This window comes from Ursus maritimus, unplaced genomic scaffold (assembly GCF_017311325.1).
Source record: "Ursus maritimus isolate PB19 unplaced genomic scaffold, ASM1731132v1 scaffold_3, whole genome shotgun sequence".
Classification (NCBI taxonomy): domain Eukaryota; kingdom Metazoa; phylum Chordata; class Mammalia; order Carnivora; family Ursidae; genus Ursus; species Ursus maritimus.
Window position 1 is genome coordinate 64,371,216 of NW_024425563.1, and position 24,654 is coordinate 64,395,869.

Here is a 24,654-nt window from a genome sequence, read left to right on the forward strand (position 1 = left end):
TTCTTAATCCAGTCATCTGTTGAAGGGCATCTCGGTTCCTTCCACAATTTGGCTATTGTGGACAATGCTGCTATGAACATTGGGGTGCATATGGCCCTTCTCTTCACTACGTCTGTATCTTTGGGGTAAACACCCAGTAGTGCAATGGCTGGGTCATAGGGTAGCTCAATTTTTAACTTTTTAAGGGACCTCCACACTGTTTTCCAGAGTGGCTGTACCAACTTGCATTCCCACCAACAATGTAGGAGGGATCCCCTTTCTCCACATCCTCTCCAACAATTGTTGTTTCTTGCCTTGTCAATTTTTGCCATTCTAACTGGCATAAGGTGGTATCTCAGTGTGGTTTTGATTTGAATTTCCTTGATGGCTAATGATTTTGAACATTTTTTCATGTGTCTGTTAGCCATTTGTATGTCTTCATTGGAAAAGTGTCTGTTCATATCTTCTGCCCATTTTTTGATTTGTTTATTTGTTTCTCGTGTATTGAGTTTGAGAAGTTCTTTGTAGATCTTGGATACCAGTCCTTTATCTGTAGTGTCATTTGCAAATATATTCTCCCATTCCATGGGCTGCCTCTTAGCTTTTTTGACTATTTCCTTGGCTGTGCAGAAGCTTTTTATCTTGATGAAGTCCCACAGTTCATTTCATCTTTTGTTTCTCTTGCCTTTGGAGATGTGTCATGAAAAAGGTTGCTTTGGCCGATGTCGAGAGGTTGCTGCCTATGTTCTCTCTAGGATTTTGATGGATTCCTGTCTCACATCGGGTCTTTCATCCATTTGGAGTTTATTTTTGTGTATGGTGTGAGAGAGTGGTCAGGTTTCATTCTTTTTGCATGTAGCTGTCCAATTTTTCCCAGCACCATTTATTGAAGAGACTGTCTTTTTCCACTGGATGTTTTTTCCTGCTTTATCAAAGATTAGTTGCCCAAAGAGCCAAGGGTCCATTTCTGGGCTCTCTATTCTGTTCCGTTGGTCTATGTGTCTGTTTTTGTGCCAGTACCATGCTGTCTTTGTGATCATAGCTTTGTAGTACAGCTCGAATCGCATTGTGATGCCCCAGCTTTGTTTTCCTTTTCAACAGTTCCTGTAGCAATTCGGGCCTTTTCTGGTTCCATACAAATTTAAGGACTATTTTTTCCAGTTCTTTGAAAAATGTCATTGGTATTTTGATCAGGATAGCATTGAAAGTGTAGATCGCTCTGGGTAGCATGGACATTTTAACTATGTTAATTCTTCGATCCATGACATGGAATATTTTTCCATTTTTTTGTGTCTTCCTCAATGTCTTTCAAGAGTGATTTATAGTTTCTAGAATATAGGTCCTTTACGTCTCTGGTTAAGTTAATTCCAAGGTAACGTATGGTTTTTGGTGCTATTGTAAATGGGTTGGATTCCCTAATTTCTCTTTCTTCAGTCTCATTATTTGTGTATAGAAATGCAACTGATATCTGAGCATTGATTTTGTATCCCGCCACATTACTGAATTGCTCTATAACTTCTGATAGTTTGGGCGTGGATTCTTTTGGGTTTTCCATATAGAGTATCATGTCATCTGCGAAGAGAGACATTTTGACTTCTTCTTTGCCAATTTGGATACCCTTTATCCCTTTTTGTCGTCTGATTGCTGTTGCAAGGACTTCTAGTACTATGTTGAATAGTAGTGGCGAGAGTGGGCATCCTTGTCGTGTTCCTGATCTTAAGGGAAAGGCTTCCAGCTTTTCCGCACTGAGAGTGTTTACTGGGTATTAAGCACTAAGCAAAGGGTTTGAAATAAATAAGATCTTATGGCATTGGGTCAAATGTGAACTCCATGTGGATAGGGACTGTGTCTTCTTCTGCCTTGCACGGAATAGATAAAAAGGGAATGAATGGATTTGTTCTTCACAATAGCATGAGGAGAGAGAAGCAGGTACCATCTTCCTAATTTGCTGAAGGAGGGTGCTGATGAATGGATGGTTACTAAGCGTTGGACAGCATCAGCTCTAGGAGGGAGTATCAGGGAGATAGAGCCCACTGTTGCCTTTCTCCTGGAGGAACTTTAGACAAGAACCACGGTTTGGTTCAGAGCATGTACAGTCAATCCTGGCCTACTGTGCTGAGCCAAACACTGATTGAAGAGGAACCTTTCAGATCACTTTGTTTTGAGCCAGTACTTTCTCGTACTGCTATCCTTTTTTTTTTTTTCTATCAGAAAAAAAATAGATTTATTTAGTATTATTTACAGATGTTATTCCAGGAGTTGCCACATACTGGGCACTTATTATACACCAGGCTCTCTGCCAAGCAGCTGACATGTAGTACCTCCTTTAATTCTCATCTCAACACTAGGAAGTAAACATTATGCCCATTTTACAGATAAGAAAATGAAGATTCAGGGGCGCCTGGGTGGCGCAGTCGTTAAGCATCTGCCTTTGGCTCAGGGCGTGATCCCGGCATTGTGGGATCGAGCCCCACATCAGGCTCCTCCGCTATGAGCCTGCTTCTTCCTCTCCTACTCCCCCTGCCTGTGTTCCCTCTCTCGCTGGCTGTCTCTCTGTCAAATAAATAAATAAAATCTTTTTAAAAATTTTTTAAAAAAAGAAAATGAAGATTCAATGAGATTCTATAATTTGTCCAAAGTCAGGGGATCAACCCTAGATCTATTGAATTTTATTGCTTTTAAGCCATATTTTTAAGCCGAATTTTAAGCCAAAATTTGTTTGCTTCCCTATATTTACCTATTATTCTATGGTGTGAATAATTAGCTGATGATCCAAAGAAATTTTAATACCATGATTGTATTTCTAGACACTTTTATTCCTTAAAGAAAACATTAGAAATATGCCTCTTTGAATAAAGACATGAAGAAGAGGGGAGAATTCACTTGTTGGAAAGGCATATCCCAATGAAACTAATGTGATGGTAAAAAAGAGATAAATATAAAAGTTGATTACATTCATGAATAGAGAGACATGAAAGTGAATTAATTGGGATGACTAGTGACTAGAACAATCTCTAAAGGGATGCATCTAATGAAAGCACCCAACAGGATTCCTAAAATCCATTCACCATTCACATTCTAGATATCCCACACCATCTCATTTTAGGTAATAGCATTTCCCACCTTTTCTGAAACATACTCCTAGTTCCACCTAGTTCCTTAGCCTAGAGCAGTGTTTCTCAACAAGTTTTTCCATTATACTCCCTCAAAGAGAAAAAAATTAAATACTCCCTTATAGAGAAATTAAATACTGAGACAAGATCTGTTGGGTAGGGCTGAGTTTTAGAGGGCCACAAACCATTTAATTACCTAAGACATTTTTGCTTTCCTAGGAACCAATTTGCTCTATTGAGAATGTTTGGGATGGCTACTTGATCCCTGCTTCTCCATCATATACCCGCTATTACCTTCTCTTTTTTTTTTTTTTTAAGATTTTATTTATTTATTTGACAGAGAGAAAGACAACGAGAGAGGGAACACAAGTAGGGTGAGTGGGAGAGGAAGAAGCAGGCTCCCAGGGGAGGAGCCCAATGGGGGACTCGATCCCAGGACCCCGGGATCACGCCCTGAGCTGAAGGCAGACGCTTAACGACTGAGCCACCCAGGCACTCCCTGCTATTACCTTCTAAACTGGGTAGTGGCTAAACAGCAGGTGCTTAGGAAAAGCATGTGGAAAGTCAGCATAGCAATTCATGGGTGTCTCGTTAACCCAGACTGTGGCTAGTTAATTCATTTGATATATTGCTCCTGTTAATTACAAGGCCATTTGCTCAACTGCATAGGCTGGTCAGAAGAATGGCCAAGAGGAGTCTCTAAATTCATTGTCCTGGGTTCAAACCTCAGTCCCACCACCTCTCAGCAATGAGACCTTGACCAATCATCTAACCTCTAATTGAGGTTCTCAATTGCTACCAAATTTGTGCTCTCTCCCCCAAGATACTTGACAATGTCTAGAGACATTTCTGATTGTCACAACTGGGGGCAGGGGGTGATGGGGAAACTACTGGCATCTAATGCTGCTAAATATCCTACAAGGCATAGGACACCCCCTCACAACAAAGAATTATCTAGTCTAAAATGTCAACTGCCAGGTTGAGAAATTCTGATTTAACCTTTCCACTCCTCATTTTTGTCATTGAGCCAGATAGCATTCATTCCTTAACAGAAATTTCCAGCCCATTCCTTGCTGCCTCCCTGGTAGAGTCTGGGAAGCTAGATACTCCTCTGGCAGCCTCCGTGCCTTGTTGCCAGAGATAGCCCGAGGCACAGTTCTGCCATGTAAGGTATAGGTGGAAATTTATTGGGGACATGAGGAAAGCTTTTGTTTTTTTACAGATACAAGAAAAAGATAAGACTTGTCATCCCCTTCTTCATCTTTCTACCTTGAACATGAAAGCAATATGTTAAGTTCCAGCAGTCATGTTGCTATCATTAGGGAAAGCCAAGATTCAAAGAAAGGGTGGCCTGGATATTGTTGATACCACGAATCAATACCATATAACCCTCCTATACTTCTTGTTATGTTAGAATATATAAGTCCCATTTGTTTAAACATTCTTGATGTACTAAAATTTCAAATTAGGTTAATAGGGTTTTCCCAAAATTTTTTATTGTGGAAAAATATATAACATAAAATTTGCCATTTTAACCATTTTTAAGGATGCAATTCAGTGATATCAGTTAGATTCACAATGTCATGTGACCATTACCATTGTTTCCAAATTTTTTTGTCACCCCAAACGGAAATACTGTGTTCATTAAGCAATAACTGCCATCCTTTCTCTTCCACCCCTAAAGTCCCAGGTAACTTCTAATCTACTTGCTGTCTCTATGAATTTGCGTGTTAGAGATATTTCATATAAGTGGAATAATACAATATTTGTCTTTTTGTGTCTAATTTCACTTAGTATAATGTTTTCAAGATTCATCTACATTGCAGCATGCATCAGAACTTGATTCCTCTCTATGGTTGAATAATATTCCATTGTATGTATATTTTGTTTATCCATTCCTCTGTTGATGGGCATTTGAATTGTTTGTACCTCTCGGCAATACTAGAGTTTTAAAAGGTAAAAGAAAATTAAAAAGTAAGGGTACTCAGAACAGTACTTAGTACTTAAGAAGAATTCAGCAAATGTAAGTTAAAATTATTACTGCTAACATTGAATAGCATCTCATCACATTCACCCTGTCAACTGTCTTTTGTTCTAAGGAGGAATGTAGCAGTATGTGGGTGCACTGGCATAAAACCATGATCAGGACCTACGGTACAATTCAAAGCAAATAGTATTCTCATTCCTCAGTCACTATCAGCAGGTATGATGGGCATTTTCACTTATTCATCCATCCTTCCGTCCTTCCATCCTTCTGTCCATCCATTCAGAATGTATTAAGCACCTCAAGTGGGAGAAATACTATGCTTCAAATCTAAGCTGAAATGACACATGATTAAATTGTTGCAAATAGCAAAGTAGAAAAGGAGGTGCTTAACAAACATTTCTGATGATGATGAAACAGTTCTGCAATCAATCATGAGCTTCAAAAATCTCTTAGACTGGGGCGTGTCATTTGTCTAAATTATCAATGAACCAGACACATACCTTATGAAGTCCCCCATCCTGCTATGTACTTTTTAAACTGATTCATAAATATTGTTGACTTTCATCCTTTGCACCTAAGTTTGCATTCACAGAGGTACAAAACAAAAGTTCCATCTAGTAACTATCATGGCTGGTACCAGGAAGAGTGCCATTTCTAAGTGGGAGAAAGAAACTCCTCCCTCCAAGTAACAGGGAAAGGTAGAGTACAGAGCCAAAAGGTCTGTCCAAAGCAGAGGAGCATAGCAAATCAACTTTTTAGCTGGTGGGAGAAACATTTTGGGGAGAAGATCTGGTATGGGGAGGGTGTGTATACTGAAGAACACATGAAAATAGCAAGTAGGAAAGAAGTGGGAAAAAAGGGTAAAAAGTCTCTGATGACAGTGGTGACAGCATGTCTTAGTTTGGTGTTGAAGATCTTTGAGACAAGTGTGGATGGTCAATCATTTAAGATCAACAACTGGAATAATGTTTGGAAGTCAGGTATTTAGGGAGCACCTGCTATGGGAAATGTGTTTAATAATAAAATGAAAGTCAGGATTCACTCATCCATCCACAGCCTTTTCAGAAAACAAGCGGAAGACCAATGGGAAAATCAGAATGCCACTGGGGCTCTGAGATGGCAGGTGAACTCCACCTTTGGGGAATGTTCGTGAGGGAGGTAGCCATTGAGCTGTACTGAGCAGGGGCTAGAATGTGTATAGGCAGAACAGAAGAGCGCCAGAGAGAGAAATAGCATCAGTAGAGGGGTGCCATGGCGCTAGATAGGAGGCAGGGGGCTGAGTGGGCAGTAGAGACGTTGGCCTGACTGGGTACTCATGGGAAATGAGGTTTAATAGCAAGAGTGGTGCCAGGTAGTGCGAGTACTAAGTAGCTCATTATTTCCAGGCTAGTCACAGGAGAATATGGCTTCATTTCTAGGTGCTGTAGATTCTCGTTCTGGTCCACCTCCCACCCCGCCCAGTCTTTTAATATCATGTGTTTCATAGCACACACTTTAGGCAAGGTGAATACCTATTAATTTTCCCAAAAAATAAACTAGCTCTCAAAAAATGCTCTCCACTGCCCTTTGAGTCCCCTCTGTACGTGATTTTCATTTAAATTGGCTCACTTACCTGGCATTTCATGACAATCAAACCTGTCTTTGGTGGTCAGACTGATACCGTTATCACTCCCTGCTATTTTACATTCTGGAACGAAAGGTGGTAAGGCTAGAGCTCTTGTCTTTTGTGTTTTATGTTTTGTCAAGCACTGGGTACATTTCTGGCATTTTCTACTTAACAGGCGTAACAAAGCACACCCAGGCCGAAGGATATCGCATCTTCTGTCCTCGGCACAACAAAAGCAGCAAGCACAGTGGTCTCCGACCTGCAGGGTAGTGATAGATGGCACTGGGAAATGAGGCTTTTATCACAATCAACATGAAAAAAGAAATAATGCCTCAAGTGTATCTCCACGAACACTAGAAAAGCCTGAATGGAAATAACCCACACCCAGGAGACAACTGCTTTGCTTACCAAGGGCTTATATTCCTACAGTCCCTTTCTGATAGGTGTACATTGTTAAGTGTAGAAACTTAGAGTAACTTAAAAGTATAGGGTGGTAAACCTAACGTGAGTAGAGATAGTTTCCGCAGATAGTTTTTCAGTTGGGGTGGGGAGAGAAACTACTGACCCTTGATACTCATTTAACAAGATGTTTTAACCAAGAATAGGAAGGTAATAAAGATTAAGAACTTCCTTTTGAGTTTAGTTCTGGAGACTGTTTTTGCTAAGAAGCTTATCTCATGAAATATTTTATTACTTGATGTTATAAAATATTTGTAAGTTGTTATTTAGACAACAGAAATGCAGAATTTTGTTAGCCAACATAACAGGGATTTATTTTTCTTTTTATAGACAGAATGAAAATTTTAAGAGACTGGCTCCTAATGCTTTCCTTGTTTTTTTGAAAATGATGTAAATCTGCATCTTTGTATCTATAGGGAAGTTTAGAGGTTGCAATTACTAACATGACCACACTGGTTAGAAACTCAATTGATTAATATTGTACAAAATCATTATAATTCATTACAGAAATTAAAAAGTTGAATTTCTGCAGTAAACTGGCTACCAAACGAACGGACCAGTTAAAGAATATTTTAGAACCTGCTTTGGTTGCATGAAAAATCAACATGGTAGTCTTCTTTCCTCAGATAATTATTTGTTTTTCCTCAAAAGTAAAATGAGCTATTCTTCAAGAATGCAGACCACTATCAAAAGGGTTAATATTTCCACATCCTTCAGTAAGGTTAGGTTACGTGAAAGCAAAATGCCACACCCCATTAAAACATCAGGCATTCAATTTTTATATGTTTAATTCTACAAAAATCCATAATTTAAAAAGAGCCATGTAATTTAATTAGGATTAATCAATGTCAATTTAATAGAAGGCAGAAGAAAGTTCCCTGTATGTGTACATTAAAGAAAACCAAAAAATAAAACCCGTTACAATAGAGTTGTAGTCACTTATACCCCCCAAATTTAAGAAGTTAATCACTGTCTAAAAGGTTATGATAAATACAAAACAGTTTTATTGTATTGTTACTGATACAGCTAACCAAACAAAAGGTACATTTCTACTTTCAAAAAATTCAAGAAGCTAAATTATTTACGATACAAATTTGGGAACACGAAGGAAATCGCGTATTCCAGTATGAACATCTAAAATGTTGCCTAAAGGCTTCCAACACAACACAAGGGCAAATTCTGATGTAGATGGGATAAGAACCTTATCCATTTCCTCCAATCAGTGGTAGTTCAATGATTTGCGCATTGAACCGACTTCTGTCAAGCACACGCTATGTGTGAGACGTCATGTTAAGCATGGAAATGTAGGTTAGGATCCATTCACAGTTACAACTTAGACAAATAATGCCAGTACTGCGGGTCTAGAACCTTGAAAGAGGAGAACAAAGGATAGTAAAGGAATGTGGAAGGACATCCAATCCAGTTTAGGAGGAATAAGAAAGGTTTCCCAGAGGAGGTGATACTTGAGTGAAACCTTGTAAAATAATTTAGCCACAGATTAGCTCAGAGATTGTTGGGACAACCCCTATAGTGTGCATAGTACTTTTAAAAATTTCTCTTCTTCCATTACGGTGTGTATTTTGCAAGGACAGGTTCATTTTTAAGCATATTTTGTGAGCTCCATTGTGTGTTTTTTCTGGTGTTTTATGCGATCTGACTACTAATGACTAACGAGAACCATATGGATGCATTGCTGCTGCGTAAGTGTAGTGTGGTTTTGCACTTAAAAGAGGTATTCAGATGCTCTAGTTGTGAATGTTCACGAAAGGCCTCTTCTGGAGTTAGTCAAACTGCTTTTAGTGAGTCTCGCCAGTGGTTTTACATCTGCAGAGCATTGAGGGCTGGGTTGACTTTGAAAGGATTGAAATGAAATCACTTCATATTGTTATCCTGAATTTTATATTCGCTATATTCCCTAAAGTAAACCTTAGTAAATATTTTATGACCAGGAAAACAAACAAACAACGATAAAATAAAAAAATGAGAAGGGAAGATCAGGGCATTCCAAGCGCAAAGACCGGAATGTGAGGATGGTGAAGGAGGCATGGCCTGTTCTGCTCACGAGGGAAGAGCACACAGGACATGATTTGAGATGAGGCTAGAGAGGCAACTGAGGGCCCTTATTTGCCTTCAGGCACCTCAGTTCTCTAGATACCAGAGAGCTACTGAGGGTTTTAGATCTATTTTTTTAGGAAGTTCTTTCTGGCTATAGTATAGAGGACGCAGGGAGATCAGGTAGGAGAAATCATGAAGACAGAGACTGGAGTAGGAGCAGTCAGTATGGAGAAGACAGACACATTGGAGAGACAAGTCTTTATGATAGATATCACAGAAGTTTATCAGCAATTGAGTATGGAGCACAGTAAGAAGGAAGAATGGATAGATGCCTAGACTTCCTGCTTGGGTAACGCAGGGCCTCAGGTGGTATGCCAGGACTTGGAAACACAAGGGGAAGGATGGCTGTCAGTACTCTGGCAAGAAGAGGTGCCGCTTTCTGCTTACGTTATTATCAGTGGGTAAGAGAGATGCTGACTGAACCAGGTCAGGGTATGTGTCTGTCCCTTCGGGCTCCAGGAGTGGGAACAAGTGTGCTATTTCCCATCAGGACCATATGGAGTGAAGAAGGAATTCCCCAAAGTAAATGGAAGCAGAAGAGGAGGGATATGAAAGAGTACAGAGCAGATGCAAACAACAGCTACCCTGCTCTTGCTCAAGACGCTGAGAGGAAGTGTCGAGAGAGATGTCTGATAACAGGCTGTGTATACAGATGCAGAACTTGAGTTCTGGGCTAGAGATCAGTTTGGGTGTCAACGGTAGCAGACAGGCATGAATATGACTGTGTGGGGAGAAGACAGGGAACAGAAGAGAGACAACATTTTAGGGGTGGAATGGAGGAAAAGAAGTCCCCAATGGTATGAGGTGGAATGGTCACAGAGCTGGAAGGGAAACCAGAAAGGCAAGTGTCACAGCTATCAAGGGTGAAGACAATTTCAGGACAGTGGAAGTAACCGATAGTGAGGACTGCCTGAAAGAACTAGACATAAGGCACTTGGCAGGTTGGAGGTGGCTCCGTACGAAGCAGTCCAGTGGAGTTCTAACCAAGGATAGGAAATCAGGTTACAGGGGGTTAATGAGTGAACAGAAAGTAAGGAAGTGCAGATACAAAAATAGACCACTCAAGAAACTTGATTCCAAATGGATGGAAAAAGAGTTTACAGCTGGAGTTAGAGGGGAAAGGATCTAAACATGTTCATATGACGGAAGAAAATTGATTGGGTAGGAAATGTAAGACAGAGATACAGAAGAATTCTAAAGGAAAGGTCTACTGATCCTAGAAAAATGTCTTTATCTAAACCAAGTGCATTTGAAATATTCAAGTGTACTTAGGAAAGCATATGAAAGACGACCCTTTTCAAGGGTAGGTCATATAGGATTAATAAATTCCAGGGCAGGAATATATGCAAAAATAATCAAGAACACACAAGGGAAACTTGGCAGCTAGATAAAACCTCAAATGAGTTAATCCACAGCACCAAAATATACTGTATTGTCTAGAATCAGTTCTTACTCATCATGAGAACATACATAGTCATTATGGGCAGAGGAAAACACAACCTGAAAAACATGGAGAATACCCAAAACAGACAAAAGGCACAATTTGTAGAGGCTTGGTAAACTAAGCATTATTTTCAGCTGCATAAACACAGCATGATAATTTGGGGAACTTACTGGGGCCTGAAAAACTATAAAAGTTTTGAAATTCTATTCCTTTGCTTTTGGGAAGTCTCCTTTATAGAGAATTTAATGATTTATTTCATTGGTTCACTCATTCATTCAACAAAGCCCGATGGAGGATTTATGTGCCAAGCGCAAGTCTGATGGAACATCAATAAGAGCACAGATTCTTAACGGAAATGGGGTTGTGGCTGTACTTTGAAAAAGTATATTCAATTTACCATTAAATTGAATTTCAGACTATGAAGTAGGGAAAACGAGGAGGAAGTGTATATTTAATTATGGAGGTATAGACATATCTATATTTTTAAATGCTGTTGACTATTGGTTCTTTATAGTTTGTACCAGTGTCATTCCCTTCTCTTAATCATCCTCATTTCTACTACTGCCCGTATCTTTAGGGTTAGGAACCTCAAATACTTACCTGAGGTAGGAACTTCTAGATTTGCCCCCCAAGTAGGAGATAAGTCTCCTGTGTTACCTCTTTAAGCTGTGTTAACTGATGGTTACAGCGGATATGGTGTGAAATAGAAAAGTAGATAGTGTGTCCAAGGCTGTGTTTATACACATATTGATAAACACAAATTCTAGTGAACATCCCAAACAGGGGTGTCGGGGGTAGGGGTGGCTACTAGGAGAGGATAAGTATTTAGGTTTTATCTTAAACCAACTGCTTGTTTGCTTTTTGGCATCCATCTTCTTTCTTTTCAGTCCTGAGAAGGCCTATTCAAATGACTAAGCTAAGAACGCCACACACAGCATAGTAGTGTATGGTGTACCCTACAGGTGTAAGAACTTGGCTTTGTTTTGCCCTTGTTCTTGAACAAAAGCTTCTTCTTTGTTAGCCTCCCAAATGTTCCTTGCCATTATGCAGAAATACATTAATTTTGAAACAAAATAAATTACATAAAGTTTTGAAAAACAGGATTAAAATTAAAACTGTACACAAAGACACACATACATACAGTGAAACTGACATTACCCTGTTCCTTCTTCCCCACGTGTCTCAGAGTTATAGCCAACACCTGTGGCCACACAAGGGGCAGACTTGGCAGCTGCAGAACCCAGATGTCAGACACTGGATTGTACGTCCCTGGCAGCAGTCCTAAGTGGGAGGCTGTCTCCTTAACTGACCTCTGAAACAGTCTATTGTCTCTCTCTCTCTGGCCTGGGTAGTAACTAAAAAGCTGTCTGTGGAGCTGGTTCAGAGTTAGCGTACTGATGGGTTGTTCTGGATGCAATTATCCCTTGCCTTACCTTTGATTGTAAGGAATTTATTTCCTTGGTAGGGGTTAAAATTGGGACTGGGCAAGTTCTTGACAAAGAACTATATTCAGGTTTCTTCCAAGGACAAAATAAGATGCTTTTTGCTTTGATTTTTTCCCCCCAGTGAATTGGAGATCGACTTTATGTTTTAGCACACAGTTCTGGTTAATCAGAAGTAAAAATAAGAGTTTCTTAGTCACCTCCCCCTCCGAAAGAAGACTGAGTTTCCTTATATTGCTTCTTAAAACTACTTCTTAAAGGTTGAAAATGAAACATTTCTTTCTTTAGAAACTTACGGAGCTGCAACTTTGTTTTTGTGATTACTAAAAAAAGTCATCTATTGTAGAGAAGAGCTCTGTGTATCATGAGTTATCTTGGTTCTTTAGAGAGGAAAATGATCACACTATAATCTTGCCTCTACACCACTTGCTGAAGAATGACATTATGTGTAAGATGCAATCATTATGGGAATGAGAGGTAGGAAAAGGCCAAGTATGCAAGAGGGCTCCACTTACAATGCAACACTCGTAGCTCTCAGGGAAAGTCTATTGTGCATACGGTTACAGTCATGGCAAGTTAAGGAGAAATATAGCTAAAGGAAGATGAAGTCTGAGGAAATTATAGAATAGATTATATCCAACAACAAATGGTATTCATGTGCACCATGTAAAATGTGCCAAAATTCTTTTATTAACTTTTATAAAGGTGTAAATATATTTCTTGGCTCCCACTTAGATTTGCAAAAAAGAAGAGGGAATATTCATGAATCCCAAAATAAATAAGAAAATGATAAATAAATAAATTGGAGAGAAGAGGCATATCTCTTATGTGGCAGAATTCCAAATAATTTATGTAGCTACTTGCCTCTTAAGAAGTGCAGCTTAGTTTCCTGCTGCTTGAATGTGGGCTATGATTTATCACTTCATTCTAAAAAGTAGAGTATAGAAGTGGGGGAGGGATTGACTTAACAGTGGAGAAATCTGGCAAACACTACCTTGGCCAGGTGATAAAGGTTAACTTCAGTAGGAGTATCATGTTGACAGCATGTACCCTTGGTATGATATGATCTCACTGAAGGACACTTCATCTTTGTAATCTACCTCTAAAAACCATAATCTAGCCATGTGAAAACATTAGATGAACCCCAGTTGAAGAGCATTCTACAAAATACCCGACCAGTACTCCACAAAAATGCCCTGGTCATCAAAAGCAAGAAACTGTCAGAGCCAAAAGCAGCCTAAGGAGACACGATGACTAAATGTAATGTGTTCTACTGGATGGGATGCTAGAAGGGAAGAAGGAACATGACAGGAAAACCATGAAATCAGAATAGAGTGTGGACGTAATAGTAATGTACCAAAGCTGGTTCATTAGTTGTGGCAAGTGCATTGTAGTAATGTAAGATGTTCACAATCGGGGACACTAAGTGGGAGGTATATCAGAACGCTGTGCTATTTTTGTAACTTTTCTATAAATCTGAAGCTACCCTAACATAAAAAGTTTATTTAACGATGCTTAACATACTGCTTTATTGACTGTAACAGAGCTCCTACACATCAATCACCCCATCTTTCTCTTTTTCACCCACGCGGCTGCACCAAACCATATGGCATAAAGAGTCATTTTCCTGACACATAAGAATGCTTCATCTTTCAGGCCAATGTAGTATCAGTGGAGTCAGCCTTATTTTGAGAGTTTCAGATTTTTCAATAATATTTAGGTCATGCCCTTAGTGGAATGACACAGATGCTCAAAAGATAACGTCCACAAACCCTTATTTCTCAATGGCTTTAAAAGATGTAACATCCTTCAGCCACCTATCCAATATACTTGTATTTCATGTGAATGTTACTACTGACATATTAATAAGATAATCTATTTCCTCTGAAAGTAACATTCCTTGCTAGATAACTGAGGGCAGTGTTTATTTATTGATCATTTGTTATGATAGGAAGGGAGTAAGGTCTGATGTACCACTGTTTTAGAATATGATGAGATTATTTCTTTGCTACTCCGTATCTGTCCTTTAGAATTATAAGACAGGATTCTGGGAATATGAGAAAAGATTTCTTTCATATTGTTTCCAATTTATCATTTTACTTTGAAAAGGGGCAAAAAGTGTTGGTGGTGTCACTGAATGTTTAAACTATTACAGATTTCCAGAACTGTTAATAAGAAATGTGCTTTTGTTAATACTTAATAGTACAGTTTTAAAAGTTCAATCAAAATTTAACCATAATAAGTTGGTCAGAATTACCTAATTCTGCTTTTAGGAAAAGATGCAAATGCCATTAAAAAAAGCTGGGAAAAAAAAAATACATGCAACTTCCTGAATGTATTTCGGGGCTAAAAATAAGATTCAGTATAAGCACTTGTACATCTATCTACTGTACTTTTTCCAATGATAACGTCTATTAAGGAAAATGGCCATGATGCTTGAGAGTAAGAGAAAAGAAAGTGCTCTGTAAGGGAATTCTTAACTAAGGAATTGCAGAGTCAACCAACATATTTGAGAAATTTTTTTATAGTTAGATATTTACTATGGAAAAAAATAATGGGGCAGGAGAGACCAACAATAAACGTAGGTTGCTATTTTTTATGTGTCTCTTTAATATGTTCAATTCAGTTAATACGTATTTTGCATTTTGTTAGACTAGGGTGCATGTGTGGTAAGTAATGAGAATTATAGTGGCTCCCTTTCTCAGAACACCTATGGTGTGTCAAGCTTTATGCTGCCAAGCATCTGCCAAACACCATCTAAAACTTAACACAACTCTGCAAGGTGCATACTTTTACTATTTAACAAGTGCAGGAACTAAGAACACCAGAAGGTAGGGAACTGAGCAAAGTCCACAGCTTGTAAGCGAGGGAGCCATTACAAACTCTGTCTGGCTGCCTCAAATGCCTGAACTCTTTCCACCAGAGCATACAGCTTTGTTATACTTTATAATTATGGACACTATTAATTTCAGTGTTTATCACTAACCAGGTGAGTTAGGTCATTGGACTTCTCTAGGCTTCAAGTTTCTCTTGGGTAAATGAAGTTGGCTGGTTGATTTCTAATGTTTCTTCCAGTTTTAAAATAATAATATTGATTTATATACAGGATTAAGAAAACCAAAAAGGTTTTGTTAAAAGAAGGTCGTGACCACTAGCCCTTACTAAATTTTGTAATGATGGGGATCTATCTAGAGCTAGATATTCATGTGATTTCTTCCAAATCTCTCCAGTCTCATTAAGGCAGGACAAGTGATCTTACTATTATTTTCATATGTTATTCCCTAAAATTTACATATAAGTGGAAATTTCAAATTTTTGCGGCACTGCACAAACTATATACTTAAATATTTGCCTAACAAAGAACTAATAACTTGCCTTCAAATACGAATGTAAAGAAAACTATTTTTTTTCTGGATTTGAAAATAATCAAAATATCGGTTTATTTTAATTCACATTTATTTAAATATAACAATTATTTTAGACAAATGAAAATACAAGCATATTTATAACATGGTAGACATAAATATAAATGAAATGCATTTTAGACAAAATTTAATAGACAAATTGATGACATAACATTTAGCTTCAAGGTACATTAACATGAATGTTAAAAAGGATGTTTTCACAAAAACTGCTTAAAGTTATAAAATGTTCACATTTGTGTTAGTAATAGGTCACATTTTCTAGACTGATGTTTTATGAAAACTGTAAAGATTTAATGTAATCAATCATTCACCTCATGTAGGAACATTATTTGTAAATGAAACATTTTTGTCAATAGAAATGTTCATTTAATTTTTAAATATGGCATTTTTATCAAGACAATGCTACATTTATTAAACATGCACAACACAGTAAAACTTGAATGATTCACGTACCTTTATGCACAGTGTTTAGCTTTGCTATGGCACTCTATCTTTGTGAAAAATATACTTAAAACTTGGCACAGAATCAATAAATTGTATTGCTCCTAATCAAAACAGATGTGACTTAAATTTTCCATGCCATGGAAAATACTCTATCACAATGTGCTGCTTCCCTTTACAGTTTATTGACCAATGGCAGTTCTTTGCTGCTTTCATTGGAATAAATAATGGATAGCCAAGAACTAAAAGTCATAGTTAGGTGTTTTGCCTACACTCTAATTGGAAATGAGTCGATTTCAGCTTTTCTAGCAGCAAAACATTTCCATCTGTATTGTGGCCAACAAATTTCTAAATAAGGGTGTGATCAGCAATAATATGTATCATCATGAGATGTTTTTCTTCAGGAGGCAGAGAGGTTGAAAGGAAACGCGGATCTCTTCATAAACTGGGAACATATGTGGTAAGGGGTAAGGGGAGCCAACCGAAGCAGGAGCAGGGGAAGTTCTCTGGAAAGCCGGTGAGGGCACAGGGAGGCAGAAAACAAAGGCAGGCATGCGGGAACCATTCAGGCTGGGAAGGGCTACCCTGGCTTTGAGGAAACTGCAGCGCGTCCCACGCAGCACCCAAAAGAAACAGCACGCACAGCAGGTACAGCATTCGTGGGTCAGCGAACCACCACTGCCTTGTAGGAAAAGTTTGACATTTCCGCCTCGGCGTCGAAATGGGGACTGAAGAAATTAAGCTCCCCGAATTCATTCATCAACATTGTGGAAGAAGAAAGGGAATAACATTAATTCAAGCTTCCTCCAAACCCGAGGAAGAGAAATCACACTCATTCTCAGCACAGACCTCGGAGCTGTGGTAACTAAGAAAAGTGCCACAGCTCTTTCTCACAGTTCTGCTAAGGTAAGCTTGAGGTGTTACATTTTGAGACCGGTCGAAGGAATCTGCCCCTTTCATAAAACTTTGATAGCCTAATTTTTATATTTATTATCTGGGGGAAAGGAAGCAGAACTTAAGTCCAACTTTGATACAAATATACTTTATTCTAAAAAAAATAGAGTAACGAACATACTGTTGTTTTCTTTGCTTTAGGATCCTTGCCTTTCTGTGCTTCTTTAAGCAGTGAAATGGCAAAGAACATCAAACAGGTTAAATAAAATAGGCACACTTTTGTTTAAAGCTGTTACGGTGCCAACAGACGTAAAGATTACAAGTCACAGAGCACTGAATTTTCAAGAGTGAAATCGTACCAAAATCGTGATAAATTTTCGCTGACATCATAGGAGAGTAAGTGGTCTGGAAGGTCACTGATGGTGCCCTGCACGGCCAGCACGTGTGGGGCCAAGGTGAAGGGTACGTCGCTCAGGAGTTCGGCCATTAATGAGTTGTTTTCCAAAGTCTGGCCTGCCTTATTTTCCATCTCGGGGCCTGCTACAGTCACACTGGATGAGTTTTCTTTGTCAGTCTAAAAATACATATATATTTAAGTCATTTAGACCTTGTGGACTTCGAGGTTTAGTAATGGTAAATGTGGCGTTAATGCAGCAAAATGATTGAGAAATGTGGAATACAGAAATATTCCCAGATTAGAATGCTGTTATTTACTTTACTTGCGAAATACATGCATCTGAATCTCTAGGCTTTGAAATGAATCTTAAACCCTACTCTTACGCAGATGGACCACCCATGGCCCCCTCAAATACAAATTGGCATTTTTGCTATTTCCCTAGCCCAGACAGTGCCTACAAAGGCTGGCCACAAATCTGATGTATGCTTTCAAGCTCTGCAGAATTCCCAGCTTCCCTGTGAAATCTTATATCAACACAGTCCAAAGTGACCTTGCCTGCTTCAGAGAGGAATATGGGGCAAATTGCCTAGGCTACCATTTGGCATTTCCTGTTTATGTCCTTGCTAGTGGCTGTTCCATATGCTTATGTCTTATCCCCAACTAGACTCGAGGGTACTTGAGGGCAAGAAATCGATTTGACATTTCTTTGTATTCTCCAGCTTGCATAACTTACCTTGCATACTTTGTACATATGCATGGATCCTGCACCTTGTACGCCCTAATACATACTTGAACATTTACCCTGAATGTGAACCATAAGTATTGACTGATTGCCGGACTTTCACTGGAATTAGCATGTGGTATTACCCAAGGTATTCAAATAAGATGATGTATCTCGTTCAATTTCTTTAAGACTGGTATACCTTGCATATAGTACTTTACCAAAAGATGTGCACCGGGGTGTTCATAGTACTCTATGCAAGCCCCAGACTGGAAACGACCTGAGGATCCATCAACAGGAGAATGGATAAAAAAATTGAAGTGTATTTACAAAAATGAGAACTAATGACCTGCTGCTCCAAGCAGCTGAAACCCACCTCAAAGCAGGTTAGGCAAAACTTGACTCCCCCACCCCCTCAACGCAGTCTCATGCAGAATAAAAGTCTTTACAGAGGCCTAGGGGGCCTTTCCTGATCTGGCCTCAGGGTACCTCTCTGACAGTACCCCCAGCTAGTCTGTCCTGGCTCCCTCCCCTGAAGTCCCACTGCCTCCGGCTGGTGCTCGTGCTCGTGCTCACCCAGCCTGCGTCTGCCTTGGGCCTTTCCTCTCCAGTCCCTGTGCCCAGGGGGTTCTTCTCCCAGACAGAGCCGGCCTCCTTCTGTCACATCCTTCTCAAGGAGGGATTTCCTGACCACCTTCTTTAAACTGTATCCTTCACCTCTCGCACTCCAGAACTCCATCTCCCTCTCCTGCTTTCAGGAGATAGCCTCTCCTGAAGCCCTCGCTTCATAGCCCTCAGCAACTTGTTATATGATATATAAGTTATTCTGATATCACCCCTTGGAAGCTTAAGGGAGTTTCACTTCCCATGTTCACTGCTGTATCCCCTCAGTGCCCAGTGCTCAATAACTCTTTGTTGGATGGATGAAAAGATTCTTGCCTGCATGGGGTTCACATTATAATAATTATAAGTGCTGATAAATTCCTTCTAAGTCTAGAGGAGAATGATTTTCTGTGGAAGAAATAGAAATTTTGTAAAACTTGTTATTGAAATGGAAAATGCATACAGAAAAGGGTACATAAGTGTACAGCCTCCTAAACTTTAACCAAGCAAACACCTGTGAGCAACCAGCACCCAGATCAAGAAACAGAAGGGACCTGCCCCGAGAGGCCCACCGGGTGCTCTTTTAGTCAACTCCTTGCCCCTCAGTCGCCATCCTGATTTCTAACAGCACAGATTGGTTTTACCTGCATTTTAAATGAAGTCATAATACAGCATGAACTTTTGTTTCTGGCTTCTATCACGTAACATTTTATGTATGAGATTCATCCATGTTGTTGCATGGGAGCTTTAAAATTTTTTTTGAAGAACATATTGTTGTAGAGGAGATAAATTCTTACTGATGTCAAAAGCATCTCTTTGATTGCTGTGTTGACTATAGCCAGTGGGGGGTTACTGTGCCCAGGGAAGGAAGCAGGAAGACCAGCTGGGAATGAGAAATGACTGTGGACTATTAGGTGGTGCTACTAAGGGTGAGACAGAATGGTTGGATTGTGGATAGTCGAAGGAGAAAGCCAACAGGATTTGCTGATGGAATGGATGTGGGGTGCAAGAGCAAGAGCGGAGTCAAAGTTTGTGGCTTGAGCAATAAGGATGGAGCCTCCATTCTCCATTTACAGGGATGGGAAAAGAGTGTCAGAGGGGAGCAGGTGTGGCAAGAGGACAAGGAGCTGTTTTGGACGTTCCAAGTGACTTGGAGATATCCAAGTGGAGCTGTTACTAGGTAGGGGGATCTGATAGGAGTCTGGAGCTGGGGGAGATCTCGAGGAGAAAGTCTGCTTGGTGCTGTGTCTAAAAGGTGATAGGAGGTGGGGCGCCTGGGTCAGTTGGTCATCCAACTCTGTGTGGGTTCAAGTCATGATCTCAGGGTCGTGGGATCGAGTCCCGCGTCAGGCTTCACACTGAGTGGAGAGGCTGCTTCTCTCTCTCCCTGTTCCTCTGCCCCTCACCCTGCTTGCACATGCACTCTCTCTAAAATAAATAAATAAATCTTAAAAAGATGATGGGAGGAAGGCAAGTAAAGACAAATATGAGAACAGACAACATTTCTAGACATGGTACTACAGATGGGAAAAAGATATAGGGGCCAGTAGCTGGAAAGGGATGTGGGGTCAAGAGAGGTTTCTCTTGATTTTTCTTTTGCTGTTGTCAGCTGTTGTCATGCTAATGAGAAGCTCTAGAAAGGAAAACTCCATGGAGATTCTGTAGGAGAGGAACTGCTCTCTTCACAAGGCATCCCCAACACCTAGAACAGAGGCCCTCAAGAAATATTTGTTTAGTAAATGACTTTGAATTAACCAAACACATCCCTAGCAACAGTTATCTTAACTGCATGTGAAAACACCAGAGTACTGTCTTAGGACTGCAACTAGAGCGATGTAACCACACCCTGCCATGAAAAGCTTATTAGAAAGGTCCATGTATGCAGCGGACAGAGCCTGCCTCCTGAAACCCGAGTGAGACTTAAATACTAAGGATCCCTGGGTCAGATGAGAGCACAGGTATCAGTGAGCAATGCTGCCACAATTCCAGCCTCTTTAGAGGATATCACCTATCTGTCGCTGCTTTCTGCAAGATGATCTATGCCCCGAGCCTTTGGTTACCTTGGAGCAGCACATGGAGTGTTTAGGGCACAGATTCTAGAGCCACACGGCTTGGGTGCAAATCCAAGGTCTCCTGCTTATTGTCTGGGGGCAAGTTATTTAACTCTTCCATGTGTCAGTTTCCTTGGCTGTATTATGAGATCAATAATATACCTATTTCACAGGATTGCTATGAGGATTAATGAAATGATATTCATAAGTAAGTAGCATAATGCTGAGCACACCTCAAAGTGAGTGAATAAATTAAAACTTTGGCCATTGCCACTTGGCTTTAGATAAAGAGAGATGGGTGAATCCTAAACTTTAAGATTTTATTTATTTGAGAGAGAGCGAGAAAGTGTACAAGCAGGGTGGGGGGGGATAGGAGAAGAGGGAGAGAGAGAATCCCAAGCAGACTCTGTGCTGAGTGCAGAGCCTGATGCAGGGCTCCACGCGGGGCTCGATTTCATGTCCCTGAGATCATGACCTGAGCCAGTATCAAGAGTCGAATGCCTAACTGAGCCACCCAGGCACCCCTCTTTTGTTTCTGACATTCACCGACGGTTCAAATAATCTTACCTTACCCTCCTCTCTTAGATCTTGCCTTCTCTCTCCATCTCACACATAAATGTTCCCTAGAGCTATCCATTCATAGCATCCCGTGCTTCAACTTTCTTCTCTTTCTTGTGTACAGAATGTTCTCCAGTTTCATTAACCAACTCATCTCCTTTCTTAAACAAAAGCATTCTTGAAATCTCACCTTCTCCACTAATGAGAAGGTATATTATCCATACCACTTTACTTTCTGAACACCCAACTTCTAAGGTTTAACTCTCTGGCAGACTGCATCTTGGGTAACAAAGGAATTGAGACATGTTCAAGTTCTCCCGATAAAACTGCTGTATACTTCACCCTCCTGGGCCTCACTTGTCTAGTCTATAAAATGAGTGATGAAGGACAAAGAAAATAATCATGAGGAGAAGAGGAGGATGGCAGCAACAGGCACATACTGGGCACTTCCTTTGTGCCAGTCTCCATCTGAGCTGTTTAAATGTACTCACTGAAGTCCTACCACAGCTTTGTGGGGTGTGTGCCATTATTAGTCCTATGTTAAAACAAGAGGGCACAGAAGCACACAAAGGTGAAGGAAGTTGTCCCAGGTTACACAGCCAGTCGGTGGTAACACTGAGAATCAAACCTGGTGACCTTTAATGCTCCACATTCAAAGACCCCGCACACCTCAGCTTTGGATAGAGCGGGCAACTGAATGAACCAAGCACTGAAAATTTAGGGGATGGTATTACGAAATATGACAGGTGCCAACACAGCATATCTTGGCTTAATTTAGAAGGAAAAAAGACTCCAATATCTTTTACCATTAGGAAGAAAGGACTGAAAAAATCATTAAGGTGACTGAGGAAAGACAGAAAAGTAACTGTAATTTATGAAATACTTATCCCTGGAAATGAATATATCAGTAGTCTGGATAAAGCACAGGGAAACACCGGGGTCAGTGAAACAAGATTGTCCATAAGTTGATCATTGTTGAAATGGAGAGGTGGAAGGTATAGGGGAATGTGCTACGGTAGGCTTTCTACTTTTGTACATGTTTGAAAACTGTCCAAACTAAAAAGTTTCCAAAAATTAACTTAAAAATAGCATGGACAAAGTGTTCCACCAAATGCCTCCTAGAAGGCTCTGAATTTCAGCTGTGCTGTATGTATTCCTCCAACATCTATCTCTTAACAGTTGGCTCGAGTGCGACACTACAGTCTCCAAGGAGGCTGCGTGCCCTCTTGGCAGCAGGGTGAGTGCCACGATGCAGCTGCTGCTGGCATGCTGAGAGCTGGAAGGGGAGAAATTATAAGGCAAAACAAGAGTAAGTCACAAAGAAAATGTGAGTCAAAATTCAAGGACCCCACACCCGCCTCTCTGATCGCGAAGTCTAGCTTGGCAGCCAGTGGAAGCAGAGGTGGGGGCTGAGGGGCTGAAACAGGTGCATGAGTTCCCTGGCAAAAAGCAGCCCTCTCTCTTACACACACAGTCTTTCAATTTTTTCATTTGCATAATAAAATGGGTCTTTAAAGAGAAGAATGAGTATGTTAACCACAATGGAGCAAGAAGAAAAGAATCAATTAACCTTATGGTTAATAGCCAAATTTTTAAAAATTACTTCAAATATTACGTTCATAAAGCATATTCGTTATTTTTTGTGATTAATCCTGTTCGCAGAAGGGCTGCTATGACAATGTTCTTGAGTATAAGTTCCTTCTTATAATCTAGCTTTAATACTTCTTTTTCAAATTCATGTTTGTCCTTACATGGTTTAAATAGGAGTATGCCGTGTCAGAATTTTTTTATCTTGGGGAGAAGATAAATTTCCTTCTCTATATCATTACAACAAACAAAGTTTACAGTTAATTAGCTATTTTTATGTTTGTATAAAAATTATTTCTTGTTCATCAGTTAACCTGTTAAAAAATGGGCTGGCCAAGTTTATCTTGTATTCCTCACATGCTATTATCTTTGTTTCAAATAATCAAAAAGGTTTATAGGCACTATTCCTCCCTTTCTTGCAGAGAGGCTGTAAAGATTCATGAGGTTCAATCTGTAAAATCTTAGAGCTTCAGAAAAAAACACAGTCCAAGAATACAAGGCACATAACACTTTTCAGTAAAGGCTTAGAAAAATGAAGTCACTTCCCTGGAGCAACAGAAGGTTAGTGGCATCCTGTGAACCTCACTCCTGGGTATTTGAAAGCAAGGAAATGCAGGTTTAAGAACAGACTACATTTTTCCTGGCACAGACGCCCCCCAAACCACCATGAAATCTATTAAGGGGTGCCAATTTTGCAAACCCGCTAACAATTTGGAGACTTCATCTACTTAGCCATACCCGACCAAAGTATGAATATTTTATTAATACGAACATCATCTATATTTGGCATCTTTTTAAACCTCCTGCTTTTTAAGGCAACCCGTGCCTCAGATAAGCAGAGATAAAACAGTGTCCTATAAAAGCAAAATATTGAAGCATTAAAATTTAGAAACCAACCTTAACCAAAACAGCCACAGAACCTATTAGAAGAATATGAAGCCAGGTATAAAACACACATCTAACACATTCAATTTACATGCAAAGGAGGTAGCTATGTGCTAAAGCGTATTTCTAGGAAGCGAGTTACAGTAAGAAGAGGTAATGTCAAGCTCTGGCTGTCTATGCCTTTAAATTCTAACATCTATAAATAAAAGACATGTTCCTTTGAACAATAGCCTGAACAAGCAACCCTGTCACTTTATCTCCCCAGATAACTATCCATTCTATTCTGGCTTCAGCTGGTATCTGCTTGCATTACATCAGCTTCTTGATGGGGGTGGGTTGGGGGGCAAATCTGAGTCAGAAGCATCAGGGGACAAGAGGTTAGAAGGTGAGAGAAGCAACAGCACAGTTAAGGCAGTACTCAGGCTCCTTATTTATTTATTTTTTCTAAGAGGCTAGTTGCTAATAAATGTCTGGCTAGCTGATAAAAGCCAGGGGACTGGTGTCGTATACCTAGGTAAGTCCTAAGCAATAGTCTCCTTTCACTAGGGAGAAATTACTTGGCAAAGCTAGCGACCGTTTGCTGCTGTTCTGCAAATCCTCCGTCTGCAGAACATAACACCTGCACACACAAGTGCTCACTTGTGGCGCTTGAATCGGTCCCCTTATTTCTGAGATATTCTAGGCACCCCAGACTTGATTTTTTACATCGACGGGTTAGGCCGAAGAAACAAACAAAAGCCCGGAACACCTGACCACCGATACACATAAATTAGGCGGGAGAGAAAGCTGAATTCACTGCATGCCTGTTTCCCATATGGCCTGGCCTCCCAGTCTGAGGACGCCGTGTATTTAAGTAGCAAACTCAGAGGCCAGGTTAGAAAGTAGGTATTTTCTTTGCTCCCTTTCCTTTCTGATTTCTGACATCATTTCAACTTACAACTTGGCTC

General features: G+C 39.9%; 1 protein-coding gene and 1 long non-coding RNA gene across 2 annotated transcripts in view; one reads left to right on the forward strand and one right to left on the reverse strand.

Moving 5' to 3' along the window:
• LOC103658811 overlaps positions 1–24,654 on the forward strand; it is a 175,781-nt gene that overhangs the window by 97,221 nt on the left and 53,906 nt on the right. The window lies entirely within an intron of this gene.
• UMAD1 (UBAP1-MVB12-associated (UMA) domain containing 1) overlaps positions 17,043–24,654 on the reverse strand; it is a 215,707-nt gene continuing 208,095 nt past the window's right edge. Inside the window, exon 4 of the mRNA XM_040644247.1 lies at positions 17,043–17,479. Within this exon, the coding sequence (XP_040500181.1) occupies positions 17,222–17,479 (258 nt within the window). The 3' untranslated portion in view covers positions 17,043–17,221. The remainder of the gene's footprint in view (positions 17,480–24,654) is intronic.